This window comes from Periplaneta americana, chromosome 3 (genome assembly GCF_040183065.1).
Source record: "Periplaneta americana isolate PAMFEO1 chromosome 3, P.americana_PAMFEO1_priV1, whole genome shotgun sequence".
Classification (NCBI taxonomy): Eukaryota; Metazoa; Arthropoda; class Insecta; order Blattodea; family Blattidae; genus Periplaneta; species Periplaneta americana.
In genome coordinates this window covers 82,771,586-82,795,654 of record NC_091119.1, presented here as the reverse complement: position 1 = coordinate 82,795,654, position 24,069 = coordinate 82,771,586, and the positions used below count along the sequence as shown (strand labels likewise).

At 34.4% G+C, this 24,069-nt stretch overlaps 1 protein-coding gene across 9 annotated transcripts in view; it reads left to right on the top strand.

The window, feature by feature from the left end:
• The window catches only part of Ih (hyperpolarization activated cyclic nucleotide gated potassium channel Ih), a 934,537-nt gene that overhangs the window by 767,015 nt on the left and 143,453 nt on the right, over positions 1 to 24,069 (top strand). For 6 of the 9 annotated variants that reach the window (XM_069820887.1, XM_069820882.1, XM_069820886.1 and 3 more), the window contains one exon: positions 18,671 to 18,778. The exons of the other annotated variants lie outside the window; for them this stretch is intronic. In XM_069820887.1, the coding sequence (XP_069676988.1) occupies positions 18,671 to 18,778 (108 nt within the window). The remainder of the gene's footprint in view (positions 1 to 18,670; positions 18,779 to 24,069) is intronic. 9 annotated transcript variants of the gene reach the window in all.

Below are 24,069 nucleotides of genomic sequence, written 5' to 3'. Positions count from 1 at the left end.
CCATAACGTAATCGTGACATCGAATTGACCCCTTTATTCCAGTAGAATACTTTCAACACTACACACATTACTATTATACTTTTATACTCTGAGAACCAACAACCTGACAACAGCTATGTCGCCAGTTGTAATGTGAAATGACTTAAAGCGCACAACCCCAACTTCCCTCTGGTGATTCCCTAACTGATCAGCATTAGAACTCGTAGGTTGTAGCTCTCTCTGTCCTGCCAGGTTGAAATTGTCCTCATGGCTAAAGAAGACTAAGCTTTTTATTTTTAGTTTTAAAAATTTTGGTTTTTAACCATGAACCAAATTAATTCCATTTCTGCATAATTTAGCCATATTTCTAATGATAAATTCTATCTACTGCCAATATGCTTACACCCTTGTTTATTTGTTATGAAACGGCTAATACTGCTAGATTATTTAATAAATTACTTTGTCTTGTTACTTACAGTTAAATGAAAAGTAATGTGGCCTATGAAACAACGTAAAAATTAGTTAATGTATTGTTTTAGGTAACATCCCTTGATTGAGAAATGTAAAGACATAAAATGGAGCCATATTAAGATAATTTGAAATTTTGAAATTGTTATTGAAAGTTAAGTCATGAACATAGTATTTTGATCATTACCATTTTGAACATATATGGAGTATTGTCAGCCTTTGAGAAATGGAAAGTTGTCTGAAAAAATGAAATCGACTGGTGGACAGGGAGCGCGACTAGGTAGTATTAGTCCCTTACCCATGAATGACGGGCATTGTGGTTCGAGGAGTTGACATTCCGTTGTTATTCTTATGGCATGTTTTTTCAGGATATTGAGAGACATTGTTCTGCCGTTGGTGAGATCGGTGTTTTGTGATACTGACTGCCATGTTGTATTCCCTTTAGAGTAGTTGACACTCGAGACGCCAGAGCGGATGATGTATGCATCGATGTTGTTGTTGTTAGAACATAGAACATGACTTCTCAGCAACAATGAATACGTCACTAGACTTCTGTTGCATACACACTGAAATGCCGCGAGGAGGTCTCTAAATTGGCTCTTGTTATTCACGCTCGGAGAAGAAGTCCTCCATCAAGATAAATGTAATTTCTCCACACGCCATATTCTTTTATCAAGAGCAATTCACATAACGCTGAAACCACTTATTTTGTTTTCATGAAGGTCAATATATTAACATAATGGCTTTATTGACATTTAATCACACAAAGAGTTACTTAAAATCAAACTCTGTGGATCGTAAGAGAGAAATAACTTAAAAGATGAATATAAAAATTATTGCATGGAGCACAGAATTTTTCGGTGTGAAATTTTGAATATAGGAAAGGACTGTTTTAATGAAATTTATTTCAGTTTCCCGAACCGATTACTCCAGAGATATTAGCTATACTGCATGCATGCATAGTTCCAATACAATTACAATTATTACAGTACTTACAATGATTATTTTATAATCTATGTTTAACAAATTGTGGAGGACAACCGGCGGAAATATCATGGGTATTAAACTGTGCATCATAAAAATTCTAGGTCATTTATTTACATCAATAATAATCATTAATACTACAATAAGACCAATAATCCGTTTCCTCAGCTGGAAAAAGCACTGCCTTATTATCAACAGCTTAAACTTCAATTCTTTAGTCTAATGTCAAACAGTAGAAATGCACAATAAAACACGATTAGTTCAAAAGAAGCTTGTAAATAAAATAATGAACAAAAGAGTAGCGCTATTCCTATTACAAGACCTTCAAACACACAAGGCAGCAGGAGGTTAAGACTTCTATCCTCTCAAACAATCGAAATTAGTAGGGACTGGATTTTTATGTAATATCAGGGTGTGAAATATGTACATATTTATGTAAGAAAAATAAGCTCAATATGTACCAAAATATGTAAAATCATGAAAATATTTAATATCAATATCTGGCAGGTATAAGATAGGTAAGACTCTCCAGTTGAGATTTCATAGAGCACCCGTCTTTTTTACCGCACACTTGACACATTACTATTTTTCCATCTGTAGTGAAAGCTTCGTCCATCGCAATCCATGATTTTATTTTTGTCGTTAGGGTTGAAGATACAGGGACCATTTTAGTTAGTTAAAAACAGTAGATAAACTCTCTTGCACTTTATACTGTAGGTACTAAAACTAGAGAACTGAATGAAATGAATGACACAACAGAACTGCAAGCACTGTTTCGCTTTACTGGATTAGGAGAAAATAAGAGGAGATGTGGGACACATGCATTTTAGCTGCTCCTTGTAAAAAAAAGGTACCTATAGGCATTTATAAAGTGTTGTTTGAAAAGTGACATTCCTGTCTCATTCAGAAGGGTAGGATTATTCCAGGCGAGAACCATACTTTCTAATTGCTCGGAAAATTCCATTTCCTTATAGGTCTACTAAATTTAAAGTAAAGAGGTCAAGCGATAACCTGAAAAGCTATTTATTTTAGTCTTTGAACATCTTTCCAGTTTGTTCCTTTACTCCAGCTTCTTTTCAAACGTCGGCTACTTTATTGCGGCTCATGTCAGACTTGACACGGGTTTTCTCCTGGAAGGTTTAGGAAGAGGGTGGGTAAGGTTGCAAATTGCATGGGAACGGCTTGTTAAGACGTGTGCAGAACAATTATAGTTCGAGACAAATCATGTCGTCCTCGTCCCACTCCTCCGCAAGAAGGTAACGCTACTTTCTGAGTGATTTTTACAATACAAGGTAGTTGTATGAGAATGGTTGCCTTTTGTTCACTCATATTTACAGTGGGCGATATGGGGTGAGTGTCTCTGTTACTTTTTGGAACTAAGGACGTTATGTTTCGTCCCGAAATATATTCTTTCTTGAATAGATAAAAAGGCTCTTTAAAAATTGTAAACTTCCCCAACAGAAGTTTCCCCCCCCCTTTTAGAGAAGTGAAAATGAATAAAACTCCTAAGTATGTAGATTTATGTAATACCAAGCCATAATATGTAATGTGGGGTAAATATGTAAAAATATGTAGTATCAAATTTTGATATATTAATGGTAATTACAAGATTCGCAAAGATTTGTTATTTATATACGGTTAGGTTGAAAGGAATAAAATATGTAATTACATAACAATTCGGTCCCTAGACATTAGTACCTGGCTGGCTTTTCGGGGACCGGATCCAACACGGATCTATGGTCTTAGGCTCATAATGCCCTAGTGTGTGTCTATATGCGAAGATTGCTGTAGTCCGGGTGGATTTGATGAATCCGATGGCGACAGATAGGTCATCCTGTTTCAGCACTGACAGACACAGGTTCCATCCCAAGTTGAGTAACTGATAAACCCCAGAGTCCGGAACTCTAAGTATTATATCGGCATCGGAGTCCTGTATTATTCCCAGTACTTCACCCTAGCTTATTATAACTATTGCAGATGTTAGACGAAATGAAGGAGTGATGGAGAGTGTTGGTGGAATGAAAGTGGGAAATGGAAGTTTTCTGAGGAAACCCATTTGAAACGCCTGCTTTGTCCACTACATATTCAATCACGACGAAGACGGGATCGAATTAAGGCTGCCGGAAAGGAAGAGTAATGCTCTAGTGCTGAGCCACAGATGCGGCCGATATTAGTGGCAGTAGGAATGTGAGTCCTACATGCTTGTCTTTACCCTCAAGGGAAATTCCCTAGTACTCGTTTCTTTTTTTCTAAAAAAAAAAAAAAAAAAGCTGAGCGGACCATGGGGACATACTGCCTACGCTACCTTGTGCGCTCTTAATAACGAATAACATAAACATATTTAAACTGAGCACTACAATAGTGTTTTATACTGAGTGGTATTGTTGCTATGCATGTATACAACAATTATATTAAATCTAAGGCGACCATTTTAGAATGTTTCTACGCATGTGATCAGTGGTATAGCTTGAAGTTGACTTCACTTGTTATCTTCGTTTCTGTATACTATCTATATGGTCATTATGGGAATTGTGTTCCATAGACTAATTTCATTAAAACTATTATAACACCATAGGTTATTGAACTTCACCATAGGAAGTGAATACAGCAGACACAAAATTCTTCCTTGGCAGCTCTGGGGCCTATTTCTTTAAAACGAGTAATTATTTGACTAGTGATAAACTCACAAAAAAATCAGAGACTAGTGACAAGTTGAGTCAATGTTGTTACTTAAAATCTTTTGACAAGCTTGTCAATTAACTGTCAATTGTTTACAAGTAAGATGACAGATCACAATGTAGTATTAATTCATAAAATCAGAGAAGGAAAGGAGATTATTTTGGTGAATTTCAGCAAAATAACAAAACATATAAAAAACTAAAGGAGGAAAATTACTCTGTTTGCTGATAAAACATTAATTCGACAGTGTTTCGTCGAAAGTCACCTTCAATTACACTTAAAAGCTGTTCCAATTTTGCTGATAACCTAAATCTCTCATTAAATTAAATACCATAATAAACAACTCTCTTTTTGTGTATTATTTTCCTCACAAGATTTTGTATTACTGTGTATCCTTCTGAATCACATGACCACACTTCTCGACTGCTATTCCTTCTTCACAACTCTAAAAGTATCGACTAATAGACTGACTTTACGTTTACCACATATCTTAAACTTGTCAAGATAGCATAAAAGTTATAATCAAATGTGACAACGTAAATATGTATGTTAATTTAAATATGTATGTCACTATTGTATTGTTAAGGGGAGAGGATGGTATTTTTTAAAACTTTTTTCCTATTTGGTGTAAATTATTAATTTTTTGTATGTAGAGAGTTCATAGCTGTGGCAACTCAACCAAATAAAAATATAAAAAAAAATATTTGGGGGCCCAAATTTGAAAAATATATACCCAATGCAGGATTGTACTAAAACCGATATATCTAAACCGTTTTTAAAGATAGATTCAAACAGTTTTTGAAATGTATTTGCAAAAGTATGTTCTACAAACTGTCTGTAACAGAATTTTGATATTAGTCCCTACGTTTGTAAAATAAACAATTAAAATTTAGTAACAATTTTCTGATTTCCTTTCTTGTAAACAAACGGACCCATTTTTAAAATGAAATCAATTAACAAAATTCTGTTACAGAGAAAAGTTTCCTAATAGTCTAAGGAATGTGTGTTCTAAATTTCTTGCATGTATCTTTAATAGTTAAGAAATTATATCCATTTTGTCTGGCAATGTAGCAAAAAAAAAAAATGAAGTTATTGGAAACCGATAAAAGCGGGCGTGTGATTTAAAAATCCATAGCACAGGAAGTTTAAAAATGACTTCTCAACATCCGATAAGGGCACAAATACCCACAAAATGTTATGCAATGCATTCCACACATATCAAAGGGTATTTTAAAGAAAAAAAAAATTGAAAATTTAATTTTCCGGAAACAACAATAAAAGTGGGCGAGTGATTTAAAAATCCATAATACAGGAAGGTTAGAAATGGCGATCCACACACATATCACAGAGTATTTTAAAGAATTTTTCTTTTTTGAAAATTTAGTCATTTTTCATCAAAAATACCATCCTCTCCCCTTAAGGCTGATTGAGTGGAAGAGAAGGTCTTATAGCCTTAACTCTGCCAGTGAAAATGAAACATACCACATTCTACAAGTAAATTTTTTCAACAGGCAGAATACTCGTCAGACGATTAAAATTCACTCGTAATTTGTTTCTCACTTCTCTCTGTGTTTAGGAAACAATTCTGACAAATGGGTATTTGTTGCTTGTTTTCCTTGCCAATAAGCAAAGTAGTCGATTTAACAAACAGGCCCCAGATAGGCCTAGTTAAGTTTCTCTGTTTATCGCTTCTTTCGCCGGAAGCAAAAAGGGAACTACAGTTACCCAACGTTGTCATAGTGTATTTTTGAGTCCAAAATTTGTGTCTTTCTACCTTCCCTTCTTTAACATCAAATGACAACAGTATATTTTGTATCTTTATCGAGATTTTATGCGTCACTAGCCTTTTAATAGGTATTATGACTGTAGCTATATCTCTGGAAAATATTTTGAATGTCTTGGGAATCTTATTTGTTGTACTTAAAATTGCATCTTTTTTTGTTTTACCTATATAATATTTTCTTTATTGCTTAAGGATCCATAGGTTCATTTCACAAGTTCTCTTCAAGTGGTTAAATATATGTCCTATAAACATAAATATATACACATATAATTATATTGACCCTTATCGAAAATAAAAGAAGTCGCAAAGTTAAGTGAATTACTTTACATAATGATATATAAACATGTAACATCTGTGTTTGGAGTTATTCAGGAAGGCAACCAAAGCGGATTGTTCTAAATAATCTTTGTGTAATTTTCATCCATATATCTCAGGTTAAGTTACAATAAGGAGTGATTTTAGTGCGACGTTCCTAGAAACAAACGTACTACCACCGACACAAATCACAGACCTCGAGTACACGTTTGGGATTTGTGTCAGTGGAAATCAAGAGAAACTTGCTCGCCTACCCTGTCAACCAAGGTCGTCCCATTGACAGCAATAAAAAATATATATTTTACGGTGCTCTGGCCACTACTCTGCGTCATATAAATGTCGTCTTCCTGCTTGAGGACTTCTTCCTCGTAGTGTGCAGCAGTAGGAATAGAGCAAGTCAGCGCTGTGCTGTATGTGCTGTGTTGCATGGAGATCGCATTTCTCTTTAGGACTCCGGAGAGCGGATTAAAATATGTTGGTTGATATATTATAAACCGAATCGATGTGTTGCAATGCTCTTGGAACCATAGACGGTGTGCAGCAGTTCCCTTAGCTCGGCAGAGTTGAATGTTTGCCTTGCACTATTTCGATTTGTACAATGTTACCTTTCAAATTAAACATTCTCTTGGTGACAATTCAATGTTTTTATAACAAATATTCAAACACTTTCAGTATATATATAATAATAATAATAATAATAATAATAATAATAATAATAATAATAATAATAATAATAATAATAATAAAAACAATGCTTTCTAGATTCTTTACTTTAAATTGGACTGTGAATGTTGAGTTGAATTAATATTAGTTTTAATAAAATCATGTTATTTTAAAGGTATCAATTATTGATTTTAATCAATTTAATTCAAAACGCAAATTAATTATTTATTTAAGCTATTCTAATTTGGAACAAATGTTTATAATTTTCGAATAATGAAGTAAATATTCCAACTTTTATGATTTCAAATAATAAAAATGTTTAATGAATTTCTCATAAAATTGTATCACAGATCTTTGTTCAATGGCTATTCTAACTTCAGAGAGTTGTACAATACATAATTGAAGACTCCTAAAGATTTTTCTTTTTATTTAGTCTATATTACATTAATTATAGGATAATAGTGTGTTATAATATGAAACTTTTATATTTGGCTATAATAATACATATTTTATAACTTGTTGCTGAGTATGAATTTCAGACACATTCGGGCAACATCGAGAAAATTTTGCTATATTTTCAAATTAAGCACAGCTTCAGAATATTATATTAGTAATTCAACTAAAATTTATTATATAAAATGTATTTCTTTCATAGTTTTTGTTCTTTAAATAAGTATCAAGTGAAGTCTCTTTGTGTGTGGTTAAGGCCGGTATAAAAAAATCGAAATTTCAGAGGAACTAAAATTTGTTATCTTGTAAATGCAGTGGTCGGCAAAGATTACGTCGTATAAAATCCAGCCTGTAGTGAACAGCAAAGGAGTAGGTAGGAGGGGGATACCCAAACTGCTTAAACGTTGAATGAACAAGTCATTCCTTACCACTTTGCCCTGTTTATGACTCGCGAGTCAAGAAATGTCGACCACTGGTCAATGTTTAAAATTTGTATTTTAAACAACAGAATAAAATTATATTTAACTAATACACACCGGGGTGAATCGAGTTAAGTAAAGCGACTAACCGGCTGCTGACGGGATGGATGAAATTTCGACTTCGAGACGGTTCTAGAGCCACTCAATTTTCTAGTGACTTCTTGGCCTTTACGTCCGTTCAGTTTTCATGCTGTGTCTCTAGAGGTACTTTGTAAATAACCTCTTTATTACTCTAATTATTAGATTCATCATAATCATCCCCATCGCCTCGAGTTATGTGTTTCGACCTGTTCCGCATATAAATCAATTTCACTTTGTTTCCATTATCTTTCTTTGGGTGTTCCAACTGACACTACCGCTTTTCTGTTCATTACATTAAATTTCTGTTTCACATAGATTTTGCGTAACTGCTATAAATTATTTCCATTCTCTTTACCATTATTTCGTTGTTTACGAAATTTCCGTACTAATATTTGGCTTTCGGTTCCTCAAATATCATGAAAGACATTCAATTTACTTTTGATTTCTAAATAATTTCCAAGTAATTCCAATGTTTAATTGCATACATTTCTGATTTTATTATTTTAATTTTATCTCTATATGGACGGAATTCTAGCACTCTATATTTTTTTCTTGGTTGAAATATAGTTCAACTTGGTTATAGTGTGGCACATTGGCTACAGAGACAGTCGTTAAGAAAAACGATTTTATCTGCAATGAACAATTAGTTTGATATCCCTATTATTTTTATAACGACACATTTTTAATGTTTAAAGTAACATTTAGCAACAGTTTAAGTTCTTTAAACATTCATATTCCATGCATTAAATAGAGACTTGTTGAGAGAATTTCGCAAGTGGCCTGTAATGTCAGAGATCAATGCCTCAGTTACTGTGAAAAAAGCATTATACGGGCCAAGAATTGAAATTCTAAAAAAATATTTTGGTATGTGGGTTAAGCCAAACTCCTTATGTCGTGCCGAAACCCCTTACAAACAATAATAGGTCAAGTGTGTGCCATACTCTAATATAGGCATTCATTTCAGTCTGTAATTTCAGACATTTAGTTGCAAACATGCGTTACATATAGTACAATGGACCAAGGTGCAAAAGAAAAGTTGTAGCCCTAAGTGTGAAAAGTAAAGATCATATTATAAAATAAATCGAGAGTGGTAAAAAGAAGGCCGATGTATACCGTGAATTTGGTTTGGTAATGGAAGAATTGAGAATTATTTACAAATTCAGTGTCTTTCGAAAGGAAAACAGAACAAATTAGATTTCTTCTAATTATTGGCAATACACTATGTAGGCCTATTTTAATTACAATACATTTTATTCCGTATGTCTCTGTTTCCTGCAATCAAATACAAGAATGATGTAAAGTATTTAAAAATATTGTATTACTGCAGCTTCTATATAAAGTTTCAAATTAAATTATAGTGGTTTACAAAATATTCCATATTGTGAATGTATTTCTTCTCCCAATTTTATTCATGTATTTATTTCTATAATAACATTAATTTGTTGTCACATCATTTTAGTCCCTTCGATGACGCTATAACCAAGTTCAATTATAATTAATAAGTTCATTAAAAAATCTGGATGACATCAATCTGTTAAAATTAATAAAATAACATATTTTGATTTTATAATTTTATTTAAAATAAACGTTTTAACTTTTACACCGTGTATATGGACTTAGTATATCTAATGTTTCTGAACTACTTTCAGGTTAGAACGTCAGAGTAATGTAGTGCCAGAGCCGAGGGTTTGCCTAGTTCGTTGCCTGCCAAATCTAAGCAAATGGACTTTTTATTCTTGTCAGTTGGCTCATTTAATAATTTATTGCTTAGAGTAAGTATTACATCACATTTATGTTCCGAGATGATGATAATATTATTATTATTATTATTTCTTAAAATAGAAATAGACTACTCTCCAAATCTAAAACTACACTACCTTGGTGATAGAACCCGTAAGTAGTTTCGAAATATCGGATATACTAAGTCCATATGCACTGTGTGATACCCAAGACTTTGCATCTAAGGTAACCGGGGGTAATAAGGCCCACCTAAGGAATAGAACGTCCTTTCTTTGAAATGGAGACGTTTAGCAATTTTTAAATAATTGAATAGCATACTTTTATGGTTATTCTATTATATTTTACTTCAAATAAATATTCAAACAGACACATAAATGCTGTGAGCAATGAAAATTAACATCATGTCACTGGGCCTTATATCCTGCAGTGACAGATAATAAGGCCCACAATAAAGACTATAAGTATTGAACACAATTTTGGCACATAAAGTCTCCAGTTTTTTCCTCAGTGAGACCTACACATTCATCGTGCACCCAACATTCAAAAGAGACACACATGTATATCTACAACAATTCTCTTCGCAGACAGAACACATCCGCGTCCCCTGGATGTTTACAAATCCTGAAGTTGATGGTTCATCCAGTGCTCTTCGTGCATTAGGAATTGTCAGCTTTTCGTTTGTTTCACTTCTTGCAAAAAAGATTGTGAACTTTATAGCTTACGGACTTCTATGGACTTGTGGGCGTTTCCACGTATTTATTTCACGGGCCTTATTTCCTGCTCTGTTACTTCGATTTAATTTTAATTTATGGAGAGCTCATATGCTCATTAGCGAAAGTTTCACGGTAGCCCCAAACTTCTTAATGTTTACACAATAACGTGGATTTAATATTATATTAATAACACACAGTAAAACGACTAAATATCAAATTAAATTTTGCAAAATTTTATAATGAAACTGAAATAATCACACATAACTTGTTACCACCAGCTAAACAAGAACGAGAATCGAATTTCTTTATGCCTCACTGGAATGCGAGTAGAAATAGGTCTTAAGAGCTGTTGCTCTCTTTTGCAAAAGTGTATAACTAATGGTAAAACTAGTTAGTGGGGCTTATAACATGCTGGGCCTTAATATCCTCAGGTACCTTAAATAAAATTAACGCGAAACTTAAAATGTGTAATCTAATTTTACATGTATTTCATTTCTTATTTATTTATAATAATTTGTGAAATTATAAATTATAACTCTAATGCATAGTTTTAGAACTAATTTTTTTTTCATAGGCAAGAGGAAGTAGCCTAATTGTAAGAGCACAGTCGACAGGCTTAATGCTTGATGTGGATTATATTCTATATGTAAAAATTAATGTCGATTGCTTTTTCTTCATCTTTGCCTCTGCATTTATGTGTAGGACTCAAAGAAAATATTTGTTATTTCCATGTGTATATAATTATTCGAGTTCCGGCTGCGTCTTGCATGTTGACCGTATTTATTAGAGGTACGTGAATTCCTACATCAATTCGATTCACCCTAACTTCTCTTTTATCTGAACAATAGTATAATTTAAATACATACATTGTAAAAAGTCACGGAAATCATAACATATGACATTGTTATTAACATTGTCTTATTACTATTATTATAACTGTGTTTTAGCTGCAGAAATAGTAGTCTATTGACGAAAGCTTAAGTAAACTCTTTTCTTGACCACTGAAATATTAAAGAGCTGAAGTCATTTCCAGAATCTTCAAAATCTTGTAATGAAATTCAGTTTCATACCGATATTTCGTTAAAAGCTTCTTTTTAATTTGAAGTCTATTATTTCGTCAATTAATGATGTAGTTCTGATCTTAAAACTGTTTAAAATAGGTCGAGTTAAAATGTACGATTTTTCATTAGGACTACTTGAAACAGACATACTTATTTTCAATAAATACTGATCATTCCAATCGTGTGTTAAGATCTTATATCTTCGAAATTTCGGAAATACAATTTTCATTGCCTTAGACCTTTGGCGATATGGCTGTAAGGATTGAAACTGTAAGTAGTCGGAGAGGTACACGGTTGGAAAATTCAGCTCTTCTTCATTATAATAAAATACTATGAAAACCTAAGAACTCATAAATATCGATCCCACGTATAAGGAGGTACTCAAGAATCACTTGCAGTGTTGTAAAACTAGCTGTACAATACAGAAGTCACTCACATAAAACTATTGAGTGTTTTGGTAACGAAAAGTGTGCAATTTAATTTTTCCATTAACATATCTGTAATTTACAGCATCGGTATTTCAAAGAATGACATTTAATTTAAAAGCGTTTAACATGATGAACTTTTATCTTTCTTGCATTTTAACTAACAACTCTGGCACAGCCTGCAGCTGTGATATGACTGTCATGCGGGCCCTCGATGCATCCTTGATATAGGTAATGTCTCTCGTGTGAAAACATTCTTATCCACAGTACCCACAAAAAGGCTCCACCATAGTAAAATGTAAAGTGACATGTCTATTTTTGGTCTCCACTGCAGTGTTCAATAGTAAATAAATTACAAAACTATTCTTCTCTTCTTGGTAAGTTGTACCCTTGAAAGTGTTCGATTCTTGAAATGTTGAAATTTCCCTGCTCGATGTTCACAGAAATGTTATTTGTCGTGAAGCCAACCTCGTATCGTCAACATTAGAGAACGACGCGCTCGTTGTACAACTTAAGTATTAAATTCCCAGAGATGGTGGATAAAGAAGATAGAGATAGGAATTTTGCAATTGCTCCTATTTCCTTTACCATCACTATTCCACAGCGCCGCCAACATGATTATGTTATGAAATTTCTGTTATTCATAAGTTAAACGTATATACACTTGACATTCCAGAAATCTGGTCACAATATCTGTTGATAAGGTGACTTCATTAACTGCAGTAGGCCTTGGATAACTGAAATTATGATATATTTAAAACAAAGTACTTTCAAATCCAACCAGTCGTGATAACATAAAGAGGAAACAAATTAATATGATATCATAATGAATGCATTTTTAACTTGTAAAAGTTTAACGAAATGTTCAACTTGATTTTAATTTAATCAAAGTTATTATTCGTACACAAATGGGGTGATTAATAAATGCAGTAAGTATAAATACTAAAACAGTTAATTTAACACAGTCTAATTCCAAAATACTTAAATGTGGTATTAATTTCTAAATGAATCCAATTATCTGTAATGGCTAGAGTCCTGCGTTTGCTTACTTTGAACACAAGTTAGACCACGTTCACACGGTACGGGAATTTCTCGAAACGGGCATTTATTCGAATCCATTTCTTTTGGACAAGGTTCAATTTTTCCGTGCATAATGAAATTTAATAAGTTGTGCACGGGAAAACATCAAGCCATGTGTACACTACTGTCCGCACGAAAAGCATTTGAATAAATGTCCGTTTCGAGAAATTAGGTGTATGTCGAACATACCAGCTTCGCCTTGTACGGAGAGCAAGTTGCTAGTCAACAGTTCACCCAGCAATGCTAGTCAACAGTTCACCCAGCAATGCAGTCTCCCCGCACGCTCCGGTACTGTGTGTTTACATCTGTTTATTCGTGTATCTATGCGTCTAAGTACGGTGAACAACAAGAATAGTACTCATGCACAAAATATCACTTGAATTTAATAATAATAATAATAATAATAATAATAATAATAATAATAATAATAATAATAATAATAATAATAATACCGAAGTATTTATTTAAAGGGAGCTTATATGTAATGAAATATACTTCTTTACCAGGGATATATATAAAAAAAAAACAATTTTTCAGACGCCAGACCCTTTCAAGGGTAGGAACATTTTGTCCACATATGCAATGGGAAAACCATTCGAGCTGAGATAAAGATACACTTACTGAAATGCATTAAACAATATTAAATATTATGCATGCATGAATGCATGCATGCAGTACAGCTAATATCTCTGGAGTAATTGTTTCGGGAAACTGAATTAAATTTCATTACAGCAGTCCTTTCCTATATTCAAAATTTGTCAGAGACGCTCTGTGCTTTTCACTGAAGCTGTTTAGTGACAGTATCTTGAAATATACAACAAATGTAACATTATTAATCCAAAAAGCACATTCGAATTTCTTCCTACAACTGATTTTGTTAATATTATGTATTATGGTGAGTCCAAAACTACTTCCGACCTGACAAATGGCGCCTTTAGCATGTTACCATGGCAACCATTCAAATCAACCACTCACGAGAGACGCGTAAACGTGGTAACGGGACGGTGTTGCCGTGTCTATGTTTACAAGTTGCACGTGCATACCATGCCCGGGATGAGTTGGCTGGTTAGAGAGTGCATTGTGTGAATTAAAAATATTGTTTAGTTTCATTATCGTTTTAGTGTACGATAATTATTGTGTTTAAATGATATTAAAATTATCTTCCTTGTAATTGGTGGAGTGTGTGACTAGTGTGTGTGTTTTCTAGTTTCTGCAGAGTTTCTAAACAGGTTACTTGTGCAATGTCGGAAGGAAGGAAAGGCAGGCGGAGAACAAATATTATTGTACAAGGTTCCCCGTTAAAGAGTCAAGCGCGAGAGATGGTGTGTAACGTAAGAAAATCTTTTGAGTGGGAATAAGATAATTGCGGGCCTCTTTTACCTTTGGCGCAAGTCCTAATGAGAACTGCTGCTTATGTTAAAATTAATAAGAGCATTGTTATCAATATTTGGAAAAAAAAAAAAAAAAAAAGCTGTGTAGATGAAGATGATGCAGGGTCCTCCTGACTTGAAACTTCGGGGAAAAGGGGAAAGTGGAGAAATGTGTAACAAATATGAATGCTTTCCAGCAAGATCCTTTTCTAACAATATTACATGGACTAATTACTGGCACTCATAAAAGTAAAGCTATCATATTAAATTGAAACATTTTACAGTTTACAGTTCTTTAGCGCTTTTCTAGCAATATTACATTACATTGAAAAATATCGGTACTACTACTACTACTACTACTACTACTACTACTACTACTACTACTACTACTACTACTACTACTACTACTAATAATAATAATAATAACAATAATATACTAATAAAATAATAATGTACACTAACTTTAATGCACAGTATTCAACAAGTTGGTTAGCAACGTATTCGTTCATGTTAGCTGTTCGTTACTGCTCTTTAACGGCAGCGCGCTCGCTTTCACGTTAGATGGACAACATGACAACATTGCTGCCCCTTCTCTGAAGCTGTCAATTCGGAAGTAGGTTTGGTCACACCATAGTCGTAGTGACATAATAGAAATCAAATTATTAAAACATTTTGAACTCGATAAAAAAGTTCAAGCGCCACATAAAATTTTTAAGTCGCCATGGCTACCTGGCACCCGAAGTTTTTCTTCTCCTAATTTTTAGAATAACTAAAACGTATCTAGAAACTTTAAACCTAATTGAAGGTTGGAATTAACAAATAAATATATCAACAAAAATTTAAAATAAAACAAATTATGAGTGCGTGTTTTACGAGTCTCTACACTACAATCAATGACTATAAACACTTTCAGTGTTTCAAATTGAAAATTTCTCCTTCTTTCTAATAAAATATATGTTCTTTCCTAATGAAGTGCTCGCTACCAAATTCTTCTGTTACAGCACTGATCTCCAAGCACCTAGCTTTGTTTTGTTTTCTCATGTTCACTAAACAGCAGACCTCAACTGTGTAGTACGATTGCATGCCGCCGATCTATACTCCATACATACTTACACTGTTGCGGATTGCTTGGAGGCTCTAGATAAGTAAACGAAGGACTGTAGTAACGACATACTCAGCATTATTCATTACAATTTCAAACAACTGATTGGAGTCACATTGATGTGTGCATTGTATTCTCAAGACTAGTCCTCATGGAATGAGGAAGTAATTAACTAGAAGACTCCGCCTTGCTAATTTTCTGTGCGAGGAGTATAAATTTCGAAATACAAAGAAATAAATAAAAGAATACATATTTCAAATCTCAAACATCCATACAGTCCCAACCATGCTAATAATAATAATAATAATAATAATAATAATAATAATAATAATAATAATAATAATAATAATAATAATACTAATAATAATAATAATCACGACTAGCATAAACGTTTCACATAGGCTAACTACAGGGATTCAATGAATCTCCTGCCACTTTTTAAAGGCAAATTATACAGTATTTACGCATTGAATGCATCTTTGTGTGTTAATATGTCCTCTTGAAGGCCACCATTTCAGTATTAACAATATTAATATTGTTTCAGCTGGTCGTGAAGGCGGAGACGCGCGGATTTAATGTTGCTTGGCAGTCATAGTTGGTCGAAATTCATGTACGACATGAGTGTTTTTCAGTTGTCACTATTGTCTTAGAACGAGAACGGCATAAAGCTATCCGCACGTATCAGTTTTTCATCGTGTCTGGCTAATCATACGTTCAAAAACCATTAAATTAGAACAAACACTGTTAGATGTTTGAAAGCACTTGGAGAAGAAAGCCAAACATGCAGACGCGGTTTTATGGTGTTCATTAAAGTATAAAACTCCTTAAGTAGTAACTGATTAATTATTTGTTTTATGTATGATCTATTCTATCTTACGGTATCCAGATTGTTGATCTCTCTTAACTAATCGCTACAAAGACACATATTGCGGGGCTTCCGTGACAAGGGGTCCGTCCCCATTTAGGACAATACAGGTCTGACATTAGCAGAGGACAAATAGTCATACGATAACTGGAATTGAAAACTATAAATATATAGGCCATTCGTTATTCGTGAGGGGAAGCTTCCTTCCCTCGCTACGCTCCACTTGTAGCTTGCTAGCTCAACCCCACCATAGGTTCTAACTGTAAGCTGCGGCGCACGCATGCATTTGGTTTCACGAGATAACGAATGACCTGACGAAACGTTGAAGTTACTTGCTTTATTCTTTGCGCACACCGCAGGGAGCTGAATAGAAACTTTATTGTGGAGATCAAAAGGCCAGAATGTCATTTTACATAATTTCGTTTGATTCTTAACACAAGAAATATGAGGTACAAAGTTTTGTACATCGGCGCGGTTCCCAAGAGCAACTTGGTATTAACGTGTGATCTCCGCTCATTTCAGTGTGTATGTACCACGTGACCAGCGATCGGGAGCAATCGTGCCTCGGGATCACCACTGCTGTATGTGAAGCACCCGACTAATTAACGTCTTAAGTGCATGGACTAGATCGACATATTTTTTATATATAATAAACTGAGATCTAAATCCATTTCTCTTAAAACAGTAATAATACAGTTGGTCAGCTTGTGATTTTCATTTGTTTGAACTCGATGCTATTTGGGGACTTTAAAAGTTTGCTTAGCATACACACACAGCTCCATTCCATATGTCTGTCCGTCTGTGGAGCAAAAGAGCACCCAGGCATATACTTACACGTACCTTTTGGTTGCGGTATATTTCATTAGCTTATTTTTGTTATATGTAAAGACCAATATAAGTAGTTTGTAAGAACTACAGCAGACACCAGACAAGACTGCTCCTTCTAACCGTTTTTTCAGTGTTTGAAATATTATTTCTTTTTCACTCACAGTATTCCTTTCTCTTCTTGTGAGAAGTAAATCTAAGAAGTCATTCTCATTTCTCACGAGTTTACGTTAATGTGAAAATAACGATAATAACTGTTGAAGGTTGTTACATGTTCAATCATGAGATAGAAAATGGTTCATCGTTATATGTTCAAAATGCCGTGTACTTGAACTATCAACAGTGGAAGTACAAATGTGGCTCGAATACGTGTTTTGTTTAAAAACTTCAATTTTATGTCACATAAAGATCTTTAATTTATACATTGTTGTGAAGATTGCGGAAAACTGCTTGTGCTGTTCAGAACTTGAACAGGATCTCTTGTAAGTAATGGAATAATTCTTTTTACTCTTCTAAGTAGGGTACGCAAGAGCATAAGCTGGTGTCCTGCAGTAGTTCTTAAGTCCAACTAAACTGTGAATATAGTCTCATTATAATGTTAACATAAAGAAACCTCAATATAGAAAATTAAATATCAAAACAAATTGAAACTACAATTTAAATAACCACAATGCAGTAAGTTTAAAAATAACAAAAGTACAGGTTAAACTAAATTGATTTCTTATTGTGCTACCAATGTAACTGATTTCATTTCCAACTTGTATCGTACTGCTCACTTGAGTGTAGTAATTTCGTTTCCTTTGTGGACGTATCAGCAGCTACTGTAAGTATGGCAGGCGGCATACCTCAGTCAAACTCTGATGGTAAAAAACTTTCTGTAGTGTCTCTATTACTTTCTACCAGTAGAGAACTAGTGAAGTCATACACTTTCTACTTATACTAGGTCTTCCAGTTTGCCTGTCTCCCTGTAGATATCTTCATTTGCGTTGCACTGACCTCGTGCTCGAGGAGCCAGTTCGTTGCTCGTCTCCGCGCAGGTAAGTCCGACGAACTGGATCCCTCATGAGGCGCTTGCTGTGCTTCTCTGGGTGTCTCGACTGTTGCATGCTCTCCTCATCACCTTGCACAGCCTCCGCTGTGATTGGCTATTGTGGTTCGTGTACTGGCATGGGGTGTTCTACTTTTAGGTTTTGCTTCATTGTTCGTGGCAAATGCTATAGCGGTTCCCGTAACTTGGATCCGACGACGCAATGCGGTCAGGTTATGTGGAATGGCAATTAGTGTATGCAGGGGACAATCATTAGAAACACCAACTGTTGACAAGTATTCTAAAATTTAGAATCAAATTGCAGTTTGATAGAACATAGTGGAATGTTGCATATGAACAAGACTGATGAAAATTCCTTTTTATTCTCAACTCTGCACAAACTTCAGAATCTTTATTACTACTCTTCACTCTCTATTCGTTTATTTTTTTCTCTCTATCTCTTTGGAGCAAAAAGTATCACTATTTCTTTCTTTCTCTCCTTGACAACAAGACGTTCCAGTGTGTGTTTTTGGTGATGGCTTGTGCTCTCTATCTTGTGTTTCTCGCTTCTTTTTTTCTAGATCTTGCAGAACCTCCAAAAAAAGCGAACTGAACGGAGGGGCCGCCTCAGCTCTGATGGGCGGGACAAAAAGAAGTCAAAGTTCAGCAAAAGCAATCTCATTTTTAAGGTAACCCCTTGGTGCTGATGCTGGCTCGTTGCATGGCTTGTAACTCGCTGCCGCCCGCCATCTTCTTCTCGCGTTAGCATGCCGCGACACACAGAGCGTCACACAGACACGCTCCTCGTTGTTCTGTTGTTCCTTTCACTACCAAGCGTAGTTCGCAACTGTAGAGTTAGCGTGAGTATTGGCTTTGCGCTTGCCGCCATGATGCGAAGCTTCTTCTATACAATTAGGACAATTATTTGCGCTGGTGTCACGTGTAACATCACCGATCCTCCTCCCCTCCCACCCATACATCACGCGTCCGATCTGAGACCATCTTGAAGACAGACAAGTGTATTTAATATTGTGAATTGTATTTTGCGTCGTGCGCAGCAGTCGGCTTCCCACCACGCATGCGCGGCCGCCGCACGTCCGGAGGCATCTGTCGCGGACGTGCGGCGGCCCCCCCGCCCACCTCACTTCCCGTCCATACTTAGAAGGTATCTTTTTCATTTTCAGTGCTAATTCCGCTATATGTGTTGGAGCTCATGTGGGAGGGACCGCTTGGACTAAGAGTGCAGATCTGCATCGACAGTCACGGTAGGAGAAAGATCTGCAGATTGGTTCCAGCGCTTTCTCACCACTCTTTCCTGTCGCAGCAAAATTACGGTTAAATACGTGACAACACAGCAACAAACGCCTGAGGACGTTGTCGCACATTTAACGGAACTTTGGTTACGACAGATGCATAGTTGTGTTCATTGTACTTAGGAGAGGTTTGGTCCGCAGGAATACGCATGCCATTGCCTCCTTGTGTGTGCAGTTCGCCAGGTCTCTGAGATAACGTCATCAGTAAAGTTTGGTCGGCATGTTCGAAATATGAATGCAGTACATGAGGCATAAAGTTAAGGAAACTGTATTGTTCTGTTAATTTGGCCACGACTTGCAGGAATACCTATTGGAAGTAGTGGTATTTGTTATGAAGGTGTCCAGGATGATAATCAGTATGCTTCTCAGTGTGCCTCTTACCTGTATTTCCCCATGTTGTGCATGTAATCGCTGCAGAATCTGTTGCTAATCTTCTCCATGTACGTTAGAGTATATCAACTCGTAAAAATTTACATATTATATGTTACGAAACCTCCCAGAAAAAAATATTTTGGGTGTGCCATGGAGATATGTACCATCGATTTAAGCCAACTTTAACTATGTATCAGTTTTTATAACGAGAAACGATTACCATAAAGTGATGCAGGGTTTTAAACATACGTAATTAAAGTATAAATTTCTGACTGGTTACATCGTAATTATACTTGTTTAAGGAATTATGTATAATAATGTGTGGTGCTGCATCATGACCAGGGTGCATGCTCTCCAAGACACGGAACTTACTAAATGACTCTGTGAATGCCTTGTCTAATTTCAACTGAAACATGACACAAACGCAACGTTTGTTATCTGATATGAACATGCAGAGACTGAGCACGTTTCATTTCGACTGATAGTGTGAGCACCTTGTTATTCTTTAATCTTCGTTCTTCTTAGCTTTTATCACGTCAGTTTGTACTTATATTAATTTTGTAACAGTAATGTCGAAAGTGCAGTGATTAATTTTGATGACTGTATCGTCCATGATTGATTCTGAGTTGAAACTTATCCAGAATAAAACTTATTTAAATTTAATATTATATCTCTCCAGATAAGTTAGACTTCCTCCTACTTTTGATTTGCATTTATTCACATCCCAAATTGTATAATTTGATATTTGATATTTTTTTTCAGCCATAGTTATGGTGGACCTATACATTTCTGCTTTTCGGTCCACCATCCCTTTAATACATATCACCCTTTTATGTTCATATATTCATTTGCCAAATATTTCCTGATAACTCCTACTCTTCTGTTTCAATGAATTGTTATCTATCCTTCCCCATCTATCCTCTTCTATTATGTCTCATATCTAGACTGTCTCCCTTCCATTTCTCGCTTTCGTACTAAACATTGTATATTCCTTTCCTGAAAAATGTACATTATTTATTTATTTATTTATTTATTTATTTATTTATTATTTACTTATTTTTTTATTCTCTATTCTCAAATCTACCCACTCTTAATCATTCTTTCCAGCTATTTTCCCCTAAATTATTTGTAAACATTTCCATTTTCTCTATTTTAAAACAGTTACATCACTTTCTATTTCCCTACTATTCCACCCTCTACTGTATTTATTTACGTATTTAGTCTCTCTTTCTCATCGTTACAATCCTAAATTTCCTCTTTTATTGCCTCTTTCCGTAAATTTATTTCTGTAATTCTCCTACAGTTATAGTACCGGTACCCAAATTGTATAGTTATGAATTTCATAAATGAAATTATATTAGTTCATGAATTTCAGTTATTCGGCAGTGACGTTGAATTTTACACTATGTGAGTCTCTTTGTATGATTTATTTAAACCTTTGCGGATCTAATAAAAATTTAAAAATTAAACACCTCAGATAGTTCTGAAAGTATTAAATTTCATATTTTCAGGATCAAAACGTTAATTTTCACCATAACATTTTAGTCTGGTGAAACTTATTTTCATGATCAATTCTTTTTCTAAGGCTAAATACGCTATTTACGTGCATTTGAAAATAGAAACGCTCAGTATACAGTAGAGGATAGACACTGTGAATTTAGAAACTTAAGTAAAAGTTTCAATCCTCAGATATGTTGTAAATCTGCATTGGAGTGAACATTGAACTGGAGTATGATTACTGAAGCGATGACGTAAGATACAATACAGTTTGATTTCGTCCAGGCATATTTACTGTGTATACGGAACACCGCTTATTATAGGGTTCCATTTCACTCCATACAAATGGATAATGAAACATAAACATCCATCAGAAATTCTTGACCAAACGTAGCAACAAGCTCTTTAATAGGCAAAGAATTGCCGCTTGCGATGGGTTTTGAAAGATCCCACGCTTTATACCAAAAAAGCTTATGTGAAATAATATAAACTTAATTATATATTAGTCAGAAACCAAGATAGGGTCATTCTGCTCTTAAATTTATATACGTTATCGGAGAAAGACAATCTCTTTGCTGTACGGAATAACTATTAACTTTTTTGTTCTCTTTGTACGAGTATGTGTTTCTTGTAGTTGTAACCGTTGTTGTCCAATTGTTTTAGTCTCGGCTTTTTATCGCGCCATTTTAGTTCACCAATCACAACACAGAGTTAATTTCATCTCAATGAAAAATAAAACAAAAATAATATAAATATTGTGTGACTTTGTTATGAACGACCAACAACAACCACAACTTTAAATAGAAGTTATCGGTCAAAGTCTTAAGACAATTATTTTTACGAAATCGGAATTATAGTAACTTATTCATAGATAAACAATCTCCACTATACATTTTAAGATAATTGGGTACAATAAAGTAGATGATAAAACATCTAATTACTTAAATTTATTGTTTAAATCAAAATTTGTTACAATAACAAATAAACTCATAAAATTATATTGGAAGTGTATTAGAAAATAAAAATATATTTATACAGAAATTGAAATTGAATCAGATTTTAGTATAATATACAGTAGTACTTAATTAACAACAGAAAATGTCCTATTGGATTCTGTAGTGGATATTGCTGCTATTCTGAGGCACTCCTAGACGAATTATAGATTTACCAACTATATTGCGGCATCTTAAAAAAAGTATTGTTTCAATTTTAACAGTTTTCCTAGACTTAGCCTTCGTTAGCAAGAGCAGTTAAAGTACAGTACGTCATTTCTACAATGATTTAACTCACTGAACTTAGGGTATGTATTTTTATAAGACGAATTTGCCGAACACTGATGCTCTGTTCCTGATTGTTTTCTAAGCTTGATTTCCGTCTTGTACGTGGCGTCGGTATTTTGGATGTCATGACTTGCGTTACATATTGTGTGTCAGAAATTAATAGGCTGGTGACAAAACGTTTTTATGTTTATGTAATATAATAATGTCTGGAATTAATTAACATGAATAACTCTATTTTTCATTTGTATATAAAGTGTCTCGTAAACCAGGTCTACATTCCATAATGTCTTCAGGTTACATTTCATGCATATTGTACACAATAGTTCCAAATTCAGTAATAATGATTTACTGTTTTAAGTTTCGTAATCTCTACATGCATAAATAACGAAAATATATTTTTAAATAATAAAGAAAAATCTTGATTTTAAATACTGGAATCTTTGGATCTGTTTGCTGTAAATCTTCCCAGAGACATGCATAGCCCAATAAAAAGAATGTTTATCAATTGTAATTTTTTGGAAGTCCAACAACAGCAATGATCTTGACTTGCTTATCACTATTCCCATTTTCATTTTTACTATGAGAATTAATCTGCGTTCGATGGAAGTAGCTAATCAGATAGGAAGCTCACATCTGACAAAGCTGTAGTATATGTGAACATTTTTTCAAATATATTATGACACCATGTATTCTATTAGCCTAAATTAAAAATTAAAGTAGACTAATCAATGTATTCCCCAGGATTGTAACGGTATTGGGACCCAAAATCAAGATAAAACTTATTGTATTATATTCAACCGTTTATTACGATTAATTCTGGTGATGAAAACGGAATAACATTTATTTTATTATTTTTTTTGAAAGTGTCTATAATCCAGAGACTTGCTTGGAATAATACTGTAGTTCCAAGAGATAGGCGTTCTTTTGAGAATAATAGAGTATGATCCACTCGGTATATAATATATAATGCCACCCGGTATATACTATATAATGCTGCCATCTTTTTAAACAAGGTACGACTCGGATACGAAGATTAGATGATAACATGATTGCAATCAAGCAGTTGGAGCAACACTGCCTTAACAGCTAGAGCGTCTAATTTTTAAGCCGGGATCTTGAGTTCATATTTCGGTGAGTCCAAGTTAAAAATTTCGCTAGAAAGTGTTTTAAAAGTAGGACTCTCTTTTCCCTTGCTGTGATTACACATTTTCTCGCAAGAATTCTCAGATACCTTCAATACCATACCAGTGCAAAACTACTTCTCTAGTAATGTCATTATATGGCCAGTGTTCCAAGGAACAAATAAATAACCGTAGGAATCCCTATACTGACGCCAACGACTGAGTCTTCAGATATAATACAACATTACAGTAAAGGGCATAATGGTAGAATTATTTGTTGGCAGGGAAAACGAAAAAGAGGAAACCTGTCCACATTTTCACCCACCACAAATCTCACTTTATCTCACGGGAATTTAACTCTGGCGTTAAATAATAATTTGGATATTCTGCATTTGTG